This window comes from Meles meles, chromosome 12 (genome assembly GCF_922984935.1).
Source record: "Meles meles chromosome 12, mMelMel3.1 paternal haplotype, whole genome shotgun sequence".
Taxonomy (NCBI): domain Eukaryota; kingdom Metazoa; phylum Chordata; class Mammalia; order Carnivora; family Mustelidae; genus Meles; species Meles meles.
Genome location: NC_060077.1, coordinates 95,846,194 through 95,862,441, shown reverse-complemented (window position 1 = coordinate 95,862,441; position 16,248 = coordinate 95,846,194). Strand labels below are relative to the sequence as shown.

General features: G+C 66.1%; 1 protein-coding gene across 3 annotated transcripts in view; it reads right to left on the bottom strand.

Moving 5' to 3' along the window:
* NFATC1 (nuclear factor of activated T cells 1) overlaps positions 1–16,248 on the bottom strand; it is a 92,528-nt gene that overhangs the window by 39,462 nt on the left and 36,818 nt on the right. For all 3 annotated transcript variants that reach the window (XM_046025246.1, XM_046025249.1, XM_046025248.1), the window contains exons 4-7: positions 12,916–13,118; positions 12,193–12,365; positions 10,546–10,686; positions 3,029–3,084 (exon numbers count right to left, since the gene is read on the bottom strand). In XM_046025246.1, coding sequence (XP_045881202.1) covers positions 3,029–3,084; positions 10,546–10,686; positions 12,193–12,365; positions 12,916–13,118 — 573 coding nt within the window. The remainder of the gene's footprint in view (positions 1–3,028; positions 3,085–10,545; positions 10,687–12,192; positions 12,366–12,915; positions 13,119–16,248) is intronic.

The following is a 16,248-nucleotide window of genomic DNA, read 5'->3' as shown; positions in this document are numbered from 1 at the left end:
ACGTTTTGTTACGTTGTAGCTTGTCACCCGGTGTAACCGCAAAATTGACTGAACCATGTTAGTGACGGAAGCTCGAGAATATTGAAACGAAACCAGAGAGAACTTCAGGCCCGACCTTTCCCGTTTACAGACAAAGGAACCGAGCAGAAGCCTGCTGTCGAGGGCGGGCGCCGAGATCAGGGCCCCTCTGGGCTCCACCCCGGGGCCACGCTCGCCCCAAACTGTTTGCTTCAGTGACCACATCCCACTTGCAAGAGGTGACGAGCAGCATCTCCTCCTCCCCGAGACCTTGTCCCTCGGCACCAAGAGCCCTGCAGACGTGGGGCTGATGGGGTCACGACGGGTCCCCGGGGGCAGACACGGGTGCCGTGGGGGGCGGAGGACGCGTGGCCGGGGCCGGCTCTGGGCCGTGCTGAGTTTCAGCCTTGAGGCCGGCACGGGAAGCGTAAGGACAGAGAGGCTGTGTCCCAGGGCTGGGCTGTGCGGCAGACACCGTCCCCCTGGCCCAAGCTGCTGCGGAGTGCAGAGTGGGTCTGACCCCACAGAGGGCAGACACAGGGACGACGAGGCTCGGGACAAACGGAGCCGCGTGGGGCTGCGGGAGGAGCATCCGCAGAGGGGCCCACGGGCAGACGCCGGCATCCGGGTAGGACAGTGCGGCCCCTGGGCCAGGCTTGACTTTGTGGGCTCGGTTTTTATGGGTTCCAGGAGACCGGGGCCTGTTCTGATGCAACAGGGGCAGAGGTTTTCCGCACACACGAGCTGCGCACAGCACTGTCCTCGCGGGGGCAGTGCGGGAGGAGGCGGCGGCGAAGGTGCGGCAAGAGGCACTGTCATCCCCGGAAAAGCAGGGTCACAAGCGGCACCGGGCCACCCGCCGGACTCGCTTTGAGAAACCCCACTGTCCTGCACACGGCAGCACCTAAACCAGCCTTGTTCACGCGGCTCCCAAAGTGCACACCACGTGTGTGTGGGTGTGTACACGCGCGCACGTACACGCTCACACCCACATCCAGACCCACGTGCACACGCGTCCACACCCCCACACGTTCACACACGCAGACGCACACACACGTACACGCACCGACGCCACGGAAAGCCGGGCAGGACCAGCAGCGGTGAAACGACATGAGGTGCGTTTTTCACGCTTTCTTACGTTTTCCAGCTCCACAGCGAATACCCCGTTCCCTCATGATGTAAATGCCTTAGGAGGTGAGAAGCTTGACTTGCGAAGCGAAAGCTCGCCCTCATTCACACGCACCGTTCACGTCTCTTGCACACCCGTTTTTACCTTCCTTCAACGGACCCAACGCTCCAGCCAAACAGCAAAGTCTACGACACGACACCAGACTGTGGAAACTTGGCAGGAATTGTCTGGGAACGAAAAGCCGGAGGATTTCTACAGCTTCTTCCCTGCTTGGGGGAGAGGGGCCAGGGGGCCCTCACAGGCCTGGACGCACAGGGAGGCAGCTGGCGGCGGCCGGCGGCGTCTGTCCCGCTGCCAGGTGTCTGCTTACGACAAATGCTGAGCCAGGAGCGCCCCGCCAGGGACCCGCACTGCCTGCAGCCCACGGGGCGTCCCCGGGCTTCTCGGGCAGGCGGGGAAATGGGACGGGACCCGCAGGAGCCCGTGTGCGCGTGGGAGGTCCCGGGGGGGAGGAGGCCTGGACGTCATGGAGGGGACTGAGCTCCCGTGAACAGGTTTCCTCTGGGGTCAGGGAGGAATCTTTCCATCCGACACCAGTTGTAAAGGCTTCTGGTAAATGGATTAGAGCTTTGGGAAAGGCAGCTGAAGTCACAGGTAACCTACTGGGCTCTGATGCAGCCTCTGCCGGGGCCCCGGGCTGCCTGGACTTGCCGTGCGCGCAGCCATCTGACTATTGCCTCCGCGGCGGCCGGGACTCCCCACCCGACTTGGGAGTCCCTCCACCGCAGGGCAGAGAGGACGACCTAACGGCTTCAGAAATCCCCCCATCCAAAGGCTCCCTGGGAAGCCCGCCGTAACGCCCGGGCCCACGGAGCCCCAGAACACTGTGCAGTCCCTCCCCAAGCATGGAATAAGCCAACTTCCCACGTCCCTGCACTGCCAGAATGGCCACACACGCCTGCCCGCGGTCAGCAGGGTGAGCGAGGGGCCGCACTCGGCCATCCATGGGCAGGACGGTAAGCTAGGGAGCTTGGGATTTCTTCCCTCAGCCACCTGCGGGCACAGTGGACGTCAGGTGAGCCGGAAGACGCCCGCTGCCCCTCTTGGACCAGGCAGCACACACACGCTGCTCCCACCGCACGGAGAGTCCCTGCCAGGGCCGGCCTGGCCAGGCGGATGGTCGGACCCAGCCAGCTGCCGTCTCAAAGAAACCCACTTTCCACACGAAGGCCCCGGTGAAGGGGACGGGGGCAGGACAGCGTGCCGGCCGGCATGAGCCGCAGAGAGCCGGCGTAGGGCACTGTCCGTCAGCACCCGTGGGGGCACCCGCACGGGCAGACTGTACCGAGGGGCCGTGGGCCGCCCAGCGTCGGGGGGGGGGGGTGCGTGCGCACCGGGCGTCTGCGGGCCCCACCTCCGCGGCCTGCCAGCGCCTCCGCGAGACCCGACCACACCTACTTCCCGTGCGGAACGACAGCCTGCTGGGCGACGGGCGCCAGGGACGCCGGTGGGACCTCGTGCCGCCGGGCGTGCAGGGGCAGGCTCACAGCTGTGAGCTCACGCTCACAGCAGCGGGTTTCCCACGGGACCACCAGGAGGCAGGCCTGGTGCGAGTCCCCGGCCCCCGCAGGAGCCGGCAGCCCTCGGTGCTGGGGTGTGAGGTCCCTCCCGGGCCGGTTCCTGCCTCCAGCGAGTCCTATGTCCCCAGAGCACGAGCTCTCGGAGGCGCTTCACCGTCGTTTCCGCTTCGTGCTCCAGAACTCTGTCTGGTAGTTTCCGTGGCTCCTGCGAGCCCGAGGGCTGCACACACAGCCGGCCACCCCCGCCCGGCCTCCAGAGCCGCCTGGCGCCACCCCGGGCTGCGCGTCCGGCCGAACTCACCGGCTTGCACAGCTCTCTGTCCATCTTCGCCTCCATCTCCCAGATGTGGTGACCGTCTAGAAGAAAGGGGCAGAGGGAAGCGCATCACTCCGGGAGCCTGGCCGAGCCCACCGCCCCAGACCAAGGGCCTTCACCAAGCACAGGGGACCCCGGAGAACGCCGCCCTCTGATAAGCTCGGGCCCTACCCACTGTTAGCTCGTAAGAATGAGCAGTCGCGTGCGGGTCAACGGCAGAGGGGACGTGCCTGGCCCAGACGTGCGGCAGGGAGCCTGGTGCAGCCCGAAGGCCCTGGGCTCTGTGGGAGGAAGCCACACGCAGGGAGCGCCCCAGAATCTGCCCTCGCCCCACCGACAGCCACAGCCACAGCTTTGTCACGGGAGTGTGAGGCCGGGAGCAACGCCGCGACCCAGGAAGGCGCGTGGCCCTCAGACCTGGACCCGGGTGTGCGTCCGGGCCCTCGTGCCCGCCCCTCCGGCCTCGCGGTCCCTCCACCAGGGAGCGTGGGCCGAATGGCCTGGACCTGCGACGCCTCTGCGTGTCCTTGGAGCAGAGTTCTTCTGACGAGCAAAGGCCCAGGACCCACAGTCCGGCCTCCGCTCACAGGAGCTGCCGGCTAAATGAGAAAATCCTTTCTGTGACAACTTCTTGCCACACGAGGTTACAGAAATGCAAAACATGGTATTTTTGTCCTTACCCCAGCGGCCGTTTGCTTTACAAAAAAGTAAAAAGCCTCCAACCGGCCTTGAAAGGCTCAGTGTCCTGCGGGCCCAGGCCAGCGAGGGAGGGAGCCCCGAGAAGCCCGCTGGCGGGAGTGTCGGCAAACTGAGTTCTTGGCCTTTGGAAACCCTCCACCGCGGGCCCGCTGTGTGGGGACCGGCCGGGTGGCTAATCTACTGGGCAGGGGTCAGTCTCCTGCCACGGTGTCCCCTCCCCATCGTCTATCAACTGTGTCCCCAGTGAACAATGACAGTGAAACAGACAGTTTCTGCTCCCGCTCTGCTTGCACAGAAGGGAACTGCGCGTCTCACAGACCCTGAGTTATATAAACGAGGTCGACAAAATCTGTTCGTGCCTGACAGTGCGGGCGGGCAGGGGTGGAGGGTGGAGACAGAGGGAGGAAATGTGAGTCACCGGAGCCCGGAGCAGGGTCGGCTTGCCAGGACCAGAGCAGCCTCTCGGGACGCCCGAGGCCCCGGCACTACCCAGCAGACGAACCCGCTCAGTGACGAAACGCGGACCGGCGGCCCAAGGGATCAGCATCCACAGCTCCTCCAGCAAAACAGAATCGGAAACGAAACTACCCCGGGCCGTTCTCCACGGCACCAAGACTTGCACAGAGCCGCTCACTTCCAGGCGGGCAGAAGCACCCCCTCCCCCCACCCCGCTCCCAGAGCTGACGGACGCCCACGGGCCGCGGGAACTGGCAATGCTGCCCAGCGTGTGGACCAGACAAGCCGACCGGGCCTCACAGGCCAGATGGGCCTCGGGCTCGCAGGCAGGGGCCCCGCGGGCAGGGGCGCCGCCCACCACTGGCCAAAGGAAATGGAAGTTGTTCTTCCTGTAAGCAAGTCCCTCGTGTTTGGTGCCTCTTAAAACAACTTTAGAGAAACACAACTTTCGGCGTGACGGCCTGGACAGCGGGGGCAGCCCCGGCCGCGGCTGGCTCTCGTCTGTCGGTGGAAAGCACAGCTCGGGTTTCTCGGAGGAGATCCCATGAGTGTCCAGGCCTCCCGGTGGGGCCACAGCCAGCACACAGGGCTGGGAGGGAAACCGAGGCCCACGAGGGGCAGCGAGCGGGCGTTCGGCGACAAAGGGACCCCATGCCCACCGTCTGCCCTCCAGGACGGGTCAGAGCAGACCTGGCCTTCCTGTGAACACATCTCTGAGCTCCTCCGCCTCGCGAAGCTGATGGAGTCCCCGTGGGCCGCAGCCCGCGCACCAACAGAGCCCCTCCTGGGCCTGTGGGTTTCCGTCCTCATCAGAGTGTCGGCCCAGGGACAACGAGCCACACAGGCCGCGTGTGCACGCCACGTTCAGCTTTCCCAACACCAACCCTACCAGGCGCCGGTCAACGGACCGTCGACGGTGCCGCTAACCAGCAGCTTCGGGAAGGCCGTGCAGGGGCTGTTGTCTGCACTGTCCTGCCCACTGAGGCCTGGGAACCGGTCCTGGACGCTGGCCCTATTGGCCCCGACTCTCTGTATCTGTGGTCGAGACACAGCGCACAGGGACAACCCTGTGGCCCGTTCTTACTGAGGGTCCCACCTGAGTTGCTGTCCACTTACACAGACACAGAAATGTGTACAGACTGTCCAAGGCCGTTCAACGTGGCTCGTCATCGTGGACTCTAGGCAATTACAAAAACCACGTCCCACGTGCACCAGCACCAGAGGGATGTGGCTGCTGGTCTCCCCGGAGCTGCTGGTACCCGGGGCTCACCGTCCAGCCTCCAGCCTCCTCTGGGCGTCCAGTCTCTGGGCCAAGCAAAGCCTCAGCCTCTGCGGGGACGGGAAGGGCCAGTCCCAAACAAGCTTGGAGCTCCAGCCCTATCTAGAGCTCCTGGGGTCCTCGGCAGGAAACTGCGCAAGCCCAGAAGTAAAACTCTTCGGAATCATTAGGGAATTCCCTGCAGCGTGAGTCATCGGAAAGGCTTCCCCCCACGCCCGCGGCCGGGAGGACTGCACGCTGGGCTGTGGGCCGGCCTCCAGCCCACTCTTAGTCACATGGCTCCCGGGCGGGCTCTGGGCCCAACGGGGTCACACGTGGGGCCCCCGGTCTCCGCGTAAGCATCAACGGCCTTCTGGACACGGTGACTCCAGCCCCCAGCGAGAGCGGCTGCAGGTGCCCAGGGACTGGCTTCCCACAGAGTCACAGCGTCCGCCGAAGGGGTTTGCTGGTCGTGCAGCCAACAGGCAGGACAGAGACAGCAGAGGCCGGATCGGACAGAAGCACACGGCTGTGGGGCGCACGTGCTCCCGGCTGTGGTCTCCTCCCACCGTCTGCGGCCCCAGAGCCAGTCACGCCCTGTCAGCCTCCGCAGGCCGTCGGGGGCGCCGAGGGAAACGCACAAACGAGGACCCGCCACGCTCCCGTGGGGCCCCGGAGGAGACAACTCTGGGATGGGGTGTGGTCTGGGGCTGTCCCGATCAGGTGGGTCCAACTGGGGAGGGGGGACGCCCCACGTTCACGCCCCTTAATCTCTGAAACTCCCGAGGCCACAGACTCAGGGGCCACCCAGCGCCACTCAGAGCTCTGTTTCCCGCGGAAGATGCTCCCGAGCAAGAAAGAAACGCGCCTCCTGCCGCGGCTCAGCCTGGCCACTCCCCGCACGGCCGGTCGCAGCCTTCCTCCACCGGGACCCCACACGGGCAACACCCAGGGACGGGCACACGTAGCCACATGGAAGCCCGTGTGCCCGTGCGCGTGGGCTCACCACGGCCAAGAGGTGGGCACGGGTCCCGTCTACACCGCAAGTGGGTAGTACCACACCCTCCGTCCACACGACGGACACTACCGGCCTCGGGAGGGACGAAGTCCACCCACACCCTTGCCCGGGGCACCTGAGACGCTCTCTCAGGGAAGCCACCGGACGGCGCAGGCCCACAGCGCAGTGTCCAGGAGCCGTCCCAACTGGGGGAGCCACGTGGACAGACGCAGCTCGAAGCTGCCGAGCGGGGAGGACGGGGAGGATGGGGCGTGAGTGGGACGGCCGCCCGGCTCTGAAGGGACCAACGACCCCTGAGTCTTAAACGTCTGAGCTGCGCAGTACGTGAGTTTAATCTCAACAGAGTGACAAAACCTAAGTTCTCCAACCGGTGTGTGGTCCGCACGTGGTGGCCTGGAGAGAGCAGCAAGGGGTGACCTGGGTGACCTTGTCCGGCCACGCCCTCTCCACACCCGCCCTCTCCGCGCCCCTCCCCTTCCCACGAGGATCGATGGGTGCCAGAGGGTGGGATCTGGAACAGAAAATCTCACCGCTGGGGTGGGACCTGCACCTGCTTTCTGGATGTCCCCTCGGTGCTGACCTGGGAGGACCCGGGCGTGGCTTGGGGGCAAACCACAAGGAAAGACTGGCCACCAGCCCAGAGAAAGGAAATTTCAGGGACAAGCCTCTCCCAGCCATGGTGCAAGGGCAGGCTCGGGAAGCCCCACAGGGGCCTGCAGAAAGGCGCTCCTGCCCAGGCTGGGTCCTCCACACCACCCCCCCCAGCACGGGTCACCATGCCCCAGGAGGCCCACGGTCACACTGAACCCTCAGGGGCCGCCCCTGTCCCTCAAACAGAGGGTCTGGAGAGCATTTTGGGAGCACAAGACAGCCTGATGAGGGGCTGGAATTCCCACCGGGCTGGGCCAAGGCCACACCTCCCCCGGGGGTACCAGAGCATCCTGGGGCGTCAGTAAGCTGGGGAGGAGCGGGGGGGCCGGCGACACGCGCTGACCCCGCAGGGCCTCTGTACGGCACCCCCCCCCCCCACCATCCTGCCGGCTGGGCTGCTCCTGAGATGCCTTAGAATGCCCCAGAGTTCCCGGCTGTGGGGGAGCGTCGGGTCTGACGCCACCGTGTGAGACGCAGCCTCATCCGGACCGGACACCGGCCACCCCCTCCGCTCCCGGAAACAAGCTTCGAGCACCGTTGGTCCTGCACGTGCTCCCAGGTGACGCCGTCCGAGAGGCACCAGCTGTTTCCACCGCGCGTGGCCCGGCCCAGTGGTGTGCACCTGCTGCCCGTGAAGCCCTGGGCCACCCGAAAACACTGCCCGTGGACGTCACCTCGGGGCACGCGGATGCAGGAGGGCCAGGGGCAGCGGCCGTCCTTACGGACCCCGTCCCACGACCATGCCAGGGACCTCTGCGCCACGTGAGGACCTGCACGTGCGGAACCCACTCCCCCAGCCGGCGTATCCGTGTCCACACAATCGCCAGAAACCTCTCAGAGCCCGCGTGCCAAGGAAGTGGGACGCGCGGCCACGGCCCCAGACCAGGCCGGAGGGGAGGTACGGGCACCCACCAGGCTGCCGCTGTGTCCTCGCTGCCAGACCCCCACCGGGCGACCACGGCCCGCAGCCCCGCCCCGACATGCCCAGCCTGGAGCAGAGAGATCACAGGGCACCTGGGGCTCCTGTACACACGGTCCCTGCCCCACAATGTGGCCGCACCCCTGCAGCAACAGAGGGCTCCTCGCACAGACACAGACCGTACACACCTGCTCACACTCGGCCCGGCACACACACACCTGCTCTCACTCACTTCACCCGTCTCACGCGGCCCCCACAGTCCCTCCTCCCACCCGAGCTAGCCCACGGGGACTCACCGATGCCCACCAGAGGGGCCAGGGCCGCCACCTACGAGCACACTGAACGGGGCTCTCAGGGCAGGTGCCAGGCGTCCCTCCCCCTCCGACCCGCTCCCCGCGGAGGGCAGGCGCACCGGTCGCAGGAGCGCGGCAGGCACAGCCCGGCGCCCAGGCGGGAAGAACGGCTACCTGAAGCCCTCACCAAGCCGCAGGCCACGAGTGCGTGAGTCCGGAGCGACGGCAGGGAGGCCCAGACACGGGGTGGTGGACGCCCCCGAGACACCCAGAGCAGCCTGAGGGACAGGGACCTCGCGGGCTTCTCCGGAGGGACTCCCAGTCAGGGCTTCCGCAAAGACGGTCTCCCTGCTCACGTGCGGGCCTTGGCGCCAAACAGCAGTTTAAAGACTGACCTTTGCAACAGACTGATGACCTCGTCTAAAGCCTACAGGACGACTATAGCCTAAAGGGACTACAGCGGTTTCTCAAAAACACTGACGAGGAAAAGCCTCGTGACGGTTACGGGGCGCAGCGGGACGCGTCAGTTGGAGCAGAGTGACCCTGTGCCGGGGTCAGAGCTGACATGGGTCCCTCCGTTCGGAAACACGACGCGGGTATGCGTGCGTGTGAAGGTGCCAACCACCTCATTTAAATACAAACACACCCCAGCGACAGCATACGCGTGCACACTCACTTGCCACGGCCACAGCCTGCGACCACATCGCCACACATGCCCGCGTCTCGTCGGCCGTGCACAGGGCTGCGGCTGCCACAGGAGGGGGCCGGAGGACGGCGCCGGGCGCGTCCCTGAGCACTAAGTCCCCACACTGCGGGCTCGCGGCCAACCTCCGTGTGGCACCACCAGGCCACGGAGCAAAGATCTGGGACTGAGCGGGCCAGCCGGCCCGGGAGCCACCCTGCAGAAGGAGCCCCACAGCACCCACAGAGCGGGAGCATCCGGGAGACGCCCCACAGTCCCGACCCGGGGCCAAGATGACGCCCGGTCGGGGAAGACAGGAAGGACGCCGCGGGGACTCTGCCTTCACGCCGCAGCCCGAAAAGCAGCGACTTGGGCCACGTCCCGGCACATCCCCCCGCTGCGCGGTCCCTCCCCCCCACACTTATTCACACGTTTAGAGCTCAAAAGGTTAAATCTTTCAAAATTAGGCTCCTTCAAAGAAGAATGTTGCAGTAACACAAATTCTCCTGATCATTATGCTTGGTGGGTTTTCCCTGTAATTCACGTTTTCCAGTCGTGCGCGTGATTACACAGCTCGGGCACGCTGAGCGCGCAGGACTTCAAGTCCACTTTGATGGACGCACTTAAGCTTCCTGCTCTCGGCACAACATCAAGACCGTGTCGTGGAGGCTGAACCCAGCCGTGGTCTCCAGTGGTGAGCGTGGGTCCTGCGCCCGTGCCCTCCATTAATGGGGAGGAGGAAATGCAGGCCTGCAGTCGGGGGCAGGGCCTCATGCCCACGGGCCACGCTCACCAGGGACCTGGCTCCAAATCAAAGCCAAAGCTGCAGAGAGCTTCGGCGAGAGCCCAGCCCCGCACACGCCATCGCCCGCCCTCGTCTGCTACGCACGCGAGTGCCCCCTGGCCTCTCCCCGGACAGGTCGGGCGTCCCGGGGCGGGGTGGGAAGCTGCGTGCACAGCCGGGGGCTTGTCACCCAAACGTCAAAGAGAGACCGTTCACCTCGCACGCGCCGCAGCCCGGCTGTAGCGCTGAGCACCCAGGTCTACGCCTGCACTGAGAGCCCCGGCGGCCACGGGCACGGAGGACAGCGGCACCCGCTCTGCATCCTGGGGCAGCACCAAGAACGGGGCCAGAAGGATGCCAAGGGCAGGGGGGACGTCCAAGTGCGGGGCCACCACCTACCACGGCCGCTCGGCGTGCACACGCCTGCCACCAAGAAGGCTGTGGTCCGGAGTGGCGAGAAGCCCTCATCTACACAGAGCAGAACGGCGCTGCCCAGCTCAGCCCGTGTAGCGGCCGCGAGCAGGAGCTGCTCAGAGCCAAGAAGCGTGCGTCCTTCTGCACAAAGGGCGAGGGGCCGCAGACAGCCAGCGGCAGTAGGCCTGGAACCACGGCAGAACCGGAGGGTTCGCGCCCTCCGCCCAGTGCGCACAGACCCAGCGAGCGGCCTTGCTCCGCCTCTAGGAACCGACCAAGCAGCGTCCAAAGCGTCAAGCACGGCCCGGTCCGTCGGTACGGGAAGTACCTGGAGCTTTCTCCACGAAGATGACTTTGGAGTCTTGCAGGAAGTTGTGGCCGGACAGGACCATCTTCTTTCCACCAAGGACGGGGCAGCTGGCCGCGCTCTGTTTCTCCACGAGGGGCAGCTCCTGGGCGGAGCGCTGGGCTGCACGGGGTCAGAACAGGGAGAGTGAGCACGTGTCCGCCCCATCTCCTGCCGTGACCTGAGAGGGAACCCCGGGGTCGGCCGGCCCGTCAGCCACGGGCACCTCCCAGTAGCATCTCGGGCTCTGCTGGGGGGCACGGCGCGTACACGGACGGCCTCCTGCAGGAGCTGTGGGTCCGCGGCAGCACGCGGACACGAGCGCGGCGGGCGGATGTCTGATCTGTGCTGGCGGGACGTGCAGGTCTGGGCATGAACAGGCCACCCCAGGGGGACCCTTGGCCTTTAGGGCGACTCAGGTGCTCCTCGCAGATGGGACACACGGCCACAGGTGGGAAGCGCCCGTCCGGACGCCGTGTCCATGGGCTCTTGCAGCTGGGAGCCACGGTGAGGCCCGGCCACGGGCCCCAGGGAACCTGGGGGTGGGGTCTCGGGGCCCTGGGTCCTGTCAGTGCAGCCGCGGGACCAGAGGATTTGGGATAAGGCCAGCAGCCGCCAAGCAGCAAGGCGCAGACGCGGGAAAGTGGGGTCACCTGGGGAGGACGGGGCACCACGAGGCCATTGACCCAAAGTTCCCGTGGCCGGCTGCGCACACGCGGGTCTCACCCAGCCGCTTGTTCTGCAGGGAGGAGGCCGTGCCTCGGGAGCGAAATGGCCTGTGGCAGAGCCCTGCGCCATGCCGAGGTCTGGGGACGGGTGTCTGTGGGGCTCCGCGTCGGGGCCACGGGACAGACACTGCGGGGAAGGAGTCCTAGGCTCTGAGGTTGGTCAGACGATCAGGTCAGAGGTGAGGGAGCCAAACCCAGCCCCTCCACTGAGACAAGGGACAGGGAGCCGTGGGGGCAGCCGCACCCTACGAGGGAAGGAAGAGGGGTCGCCGGACAGGAGACACTCGGATGGTGGCCAGGGGTGGGCGGGCCAGCCACACTTCGTACAAGAGCACGGAGACACCTCCGGGGCATCCTGCTCGAGGCCTGGGCATGGCAGCTTGTGAGATGCCCGCCAGCTGCCTCACGGGCTGACGAAAGCACGGTCATGCCCAGGGGACGCTGAGTTCTTGCCGTGGCCCCGCAGGAGCAGAGCACTCAGGCCGGAGCCCGGACGCCCCCGAATCACACACACAATGAGAGAAGAGAGAAGCAGGGCTGGGAGGGAAGGTGAGAGAGTCACACGCGGCCGCCGAGCTCAGATCCGCGTAGCCCCGTGGACCGGACGCCAGGATCCCGCCGGGATTCTGAAATGTGAGGGATTCGCTCACGCTGACGAGCGCAAGCTTCTGGGCGTTTTGGAACAAGCTCTTCTCTGTCCCCCACAGGTGCCAGGAGCAGGGGCCCTGCCGCACACAGAGCCACGGACCCGAGCCCAGCACGGCCAGCTTTCGGGGCCGCTGCCACGGGCAAGGGACGAGAGTGTCGCACACGTGAGGACAGCTCACGAGTCCCCGCGTGCAAGGACAGGGAAGGTGCCATGAAACAGAGCGTGGGGCACGGGGCCGGCTCCGATACTCACAGCACTCGATGGGGTTCGAGGCCACTTGCAGGGACAGCGTCCGGCCGCTGGGCTGCGGGATGTGGACCCGGAAGACCAGCCTGACCCTGGTGTTCTTCCTCCCGATGTCCGTCTCCCCCTTCCGCAGCTCGATGTCCGAGTTTCTGAGCTTCAGGATCCCAGCACAGTCCACGCTGCTCGGAACAAGGGTCCACGCCTGCCCTTCAGTCCCTGACGTGCCACACAGGCCGTCTCTGCTCCGCCCCGGCCGAGCCCACCCGCCCACGCGACAGCACGGAGGGAGACGTCCCGCTCCTCACACCCTGGGAGTGGAGCGTGGGGCGCCCGGCAGTCGTCGGGAGGGGAGGGGAGGAGAGGAGGCTGCAGGTGCGGGCCTCTTGAGGTCCGTCGTCAGCCCAGAGACGCTTCCTTGGAGCCCCAAGGGCAGTCCGAACGCACATCGGCGACGACAGAGCCCCAGAGAGAACTCTGCAGCCCACCCACCGTCAGCGGCGCTGTGCGGTCACCCCGAACTCAGAAATGGATCGGTGTCGCGTTCATGGGGTGAACGCAGGCACGAGGGGGACTGGCCACAGGGACCGAGCTGCTCACATGCCACGTGCCCAGAGGCAGAGGCCCTAAAAAACCCGTCCCCCCACGGATCTGCGGCTTCCACGGGCGTGGAGCCCAGGCCAGAGCCCGGGGGAGGCGGAGGCTGGCACGCGGGCCACGCGCACAGCTTACATGGCTCGCATGTTGTTCTCCGGCAGCAGCGGGATCTCCAGGACTTTGGTGTTGGAGAGAATGGCCTCGTGACTGGTGGTGGAGACGGTCTTGCCCGTGATCCGGTGGACCTGGTAGAAGGCGTGGGGTCTCAGCAGGCGGTCGTCGGCTGTCCCGATGAACAGCTGCAGCGTGAGCGGCTCGTTCTCCAAGTAGCCGTGAAGCTGGAAGAGAATGAGAAGCCTCCATGAGCGCCGGCCCACGGCTCCGAGCCCGCCTGGCGTTCGCGGGCAGAGCTAATTCACGGGGGAAACGTGCAGCAGATGCTCGGCGCTAAATCCCCCCGCGGCCCGGTCCCCATCCGCGTCTCTGCGACAGACTCCTGTCCCATGCTGGCTGGGAGCCTCCTGCCGCCTCCGTTCCAGCACACGCGCCCACGTGCCATGCACCACAGCCTCGCACACGCGCCCAGTGCCCCTCGCACACACGTGCCGCCTCCGTGAGCGGCACCCAGGGCACCGAAGGTGCTGACGTGGGGCTGTGCTAGGCTCCTCCGGCCTCCCCCAAAGCCTCCCCTGCCGTCGGCTCCGCCCTGGCAGCTCGTGACAACACCGTCCGCTCTCTGCCTGGCACGCGTCCGCTGAAAGGACCGCGTCCGGCGGGCGCCACCCACAAACTCAGGGCCACACCAAGCCGTCCGCGGCAACTCCTTCCCTAATCCATTCGGACACACCAGGCAGGGCAAGGTCCCCCTTCTCACTCACGAACCGTCCTAATGGCAAAGAGGACGCGTGCAGACAGCCATGAACACTCGGAGCCTCGATCTCCCCGCTCAGGGCCCGTCCCCTCCAGGGGCAGGTGACGGCCACGAGCAGCACCATGCCCGCCAGCCCGCACCCCCGGAGCACCACCCGGAGCCTAGGATGAGCCCCAAAACCCCACGCTTTTCCACGTCTTCTACGTTCTGTTTCTGTGCTCACTTCCCTTGACAACGTAGTTGTTCAAACACCACGGCCCAACACACCAAGCGACATTCTGCCACGCGGACGGCATCTGGGTAAGAGGCCACGGCCGCCCGCCCGCAGCCGGAGTGTGCTCTCCAAGGAGCCACAGAAGGACGACCCTCGATGCAGACACACATCCTCACCGTCCCACCCCCTGGCCACGGTTGCAAGGGCTGGATGCCGCAGGAGCCCCCACGGCAGCCTCCTCCGTGCCCAAGGCAGGTAAGACGCAGGCGGCGGGGCCAGGAGGCACAGGGACACCCACGTGGACACCTGGGCTCTGCCTCTGTGCCGCAAGGAGGCCACCGCAGGGTCACCTCACCCACCCGGGTCGCCTGCCCACCTCGAGGAGGCAGGTACAGGGTCCCAAGGACCTGCTGGTCGATGCAGGCCGGGACCACGGTGGCGGGGCAGGCGGGCCCGTGCCCTCAGGGGGCCAGCACAGGCAGCAAACAGCAATGGGAACGATGGACGGCATCCCCAGGAGCGTGGCAGCTGGGAGGGCACGAGCCGAAGGCCGTGACAGGGTGTCACAGGGAGACACGGAGCTCTGACGTGACACAGACAGAGGGTTTCTCCGCAGGCAGGAGGGCCGTGAGGCGTCGTCCAGAGCCAACCCTCGCACACGGGTCTCCAGGCAGCTGGGTTCGTGCAGGTCCGTAAACTCCCGTTCACGTCCCAGTCTGAGAACCACAAACTTCGGAAACAGGAACAACAGCCCAGACGGGGGACGCGGGGCGAGGGCTGGTTTCCGCTGTCCATGTGGGCACAGCGGTGGCTTCCTGTGGGATGCAGGCTGGCCGCTCGCCGTCACGGTCATTGCCGAGTACCAGGTGCTGGTCAGGAGAAGCCACGGGGACTCAACAGGCCCGTGGGCTGAGCGCTCCCTTCTGCAGGCTCCTGGCTGCACCCCTCGCGTGGCCCTTGGCCCTGGAAGGAACCCGCTCTGTCCTGAATCACGGGTGCGCGCTTGCCAGCGGCCGTGAGGGGGGAGGATGGTAGGCTCCTCCCCAGCGTCGGGCAGCAAATGTCTCGCCTCCTGGAAAATGCAGGCGTCCACGTGCCAAGTGCATGAACGTCGATTTTCACGAGGGCCGAGAGCCGAAGCCTCTCCAGGGTGCCCTGGCGTGGGGGGGGGACACAGCCACCCCGGGCCCCGCCGCCCGGCTGCAGTGCGCCACGACATCGGTCCCAAGAACGCGAATGTCTTCGTCCTCAAGCCAACTCGGCACCTTCAGCACAAATGCTTCCGAGGTCAGATCGCGAGCGGAGACCGAGCCGCGGGCTCTGTTAACCCAGGAACGCGCCTGCTGCTCCCAGGGCGACTCCAGTCAGCGCCAGCCTTTGGTCAAAGCCAGGCCAGGAAGAGACTCGCTCACTGACTTTGAGTCGGTTAGAAAACGAGCCCCTTACCAGCTCCCACGAGAGCACCTGCGCGACGACAGGCCGGCCACGGCGCAGACCCGCGCAGTCAGCAAGCTGAGCGCCAGGGCCCGGCCTGCCGCCCGCCAGGGCAGAGACCCGGGAGCTTGTGCATGAGGTCCCGGGGCGGGGCGGGGGCCGGGGCACCCCGTGTGCTCGAGTACAGGTACGGGACGCAAGACCCTGACCTCACCTGGGCAACCTCCGAAGATGGGTGCTCTGCGCAGGGGGCGGCACGGCTGGGGACCCACAAGTGTTCCCAAGAGTCCCACTCACGCAGCACACACCTGTGCACGCACACGTGCACACGCTCAGACCCACGTGCGCAGACCCACGCAGACCCCCCAGACACGCACACGTGCACACGCTCAGACCCAGGTGCTCAGGCACACGCAGACCCCCCAGACACACACACGTGCACACGCTCAGACCCACGTGCTCAGGCCCACGCAGACCCCCCAGACACGCACACGTGCACACGCTCAGACCCACGTGCTCAGGCCCACGCAGACCCCCCAGACACGCACACGTGCACACGCTCAGACCCACGTGCTCAGGCCCACGCAGACCCCACAGACACGCACACGTGCACACGCTCAGACCCACGTGCTCAGACCCACGCAGACCCCACAGACACGCACACGCACACTCAGACCCACGTGCTCACACACAGCAAACTCCTGTGCACTCACATTCAATACTGAGCAGGCACGACTCGTAAGCGCACAGGCGTGTACTCACACTGTGACCCCACAGGCGTGTGCACACACCCCCAGACTCACATCTGGGCTTTCTAGACACACCATGGAGCACTGTGCTCGGTCGGGAAGTCAGAAAAAGACACATGCGTGGGGCATGCTGTTTGCATCATTTTCTGCCTGTGACAGGCTCCCACGCATCTGTGGATGTGGTCTCGTCCACGTGGCTT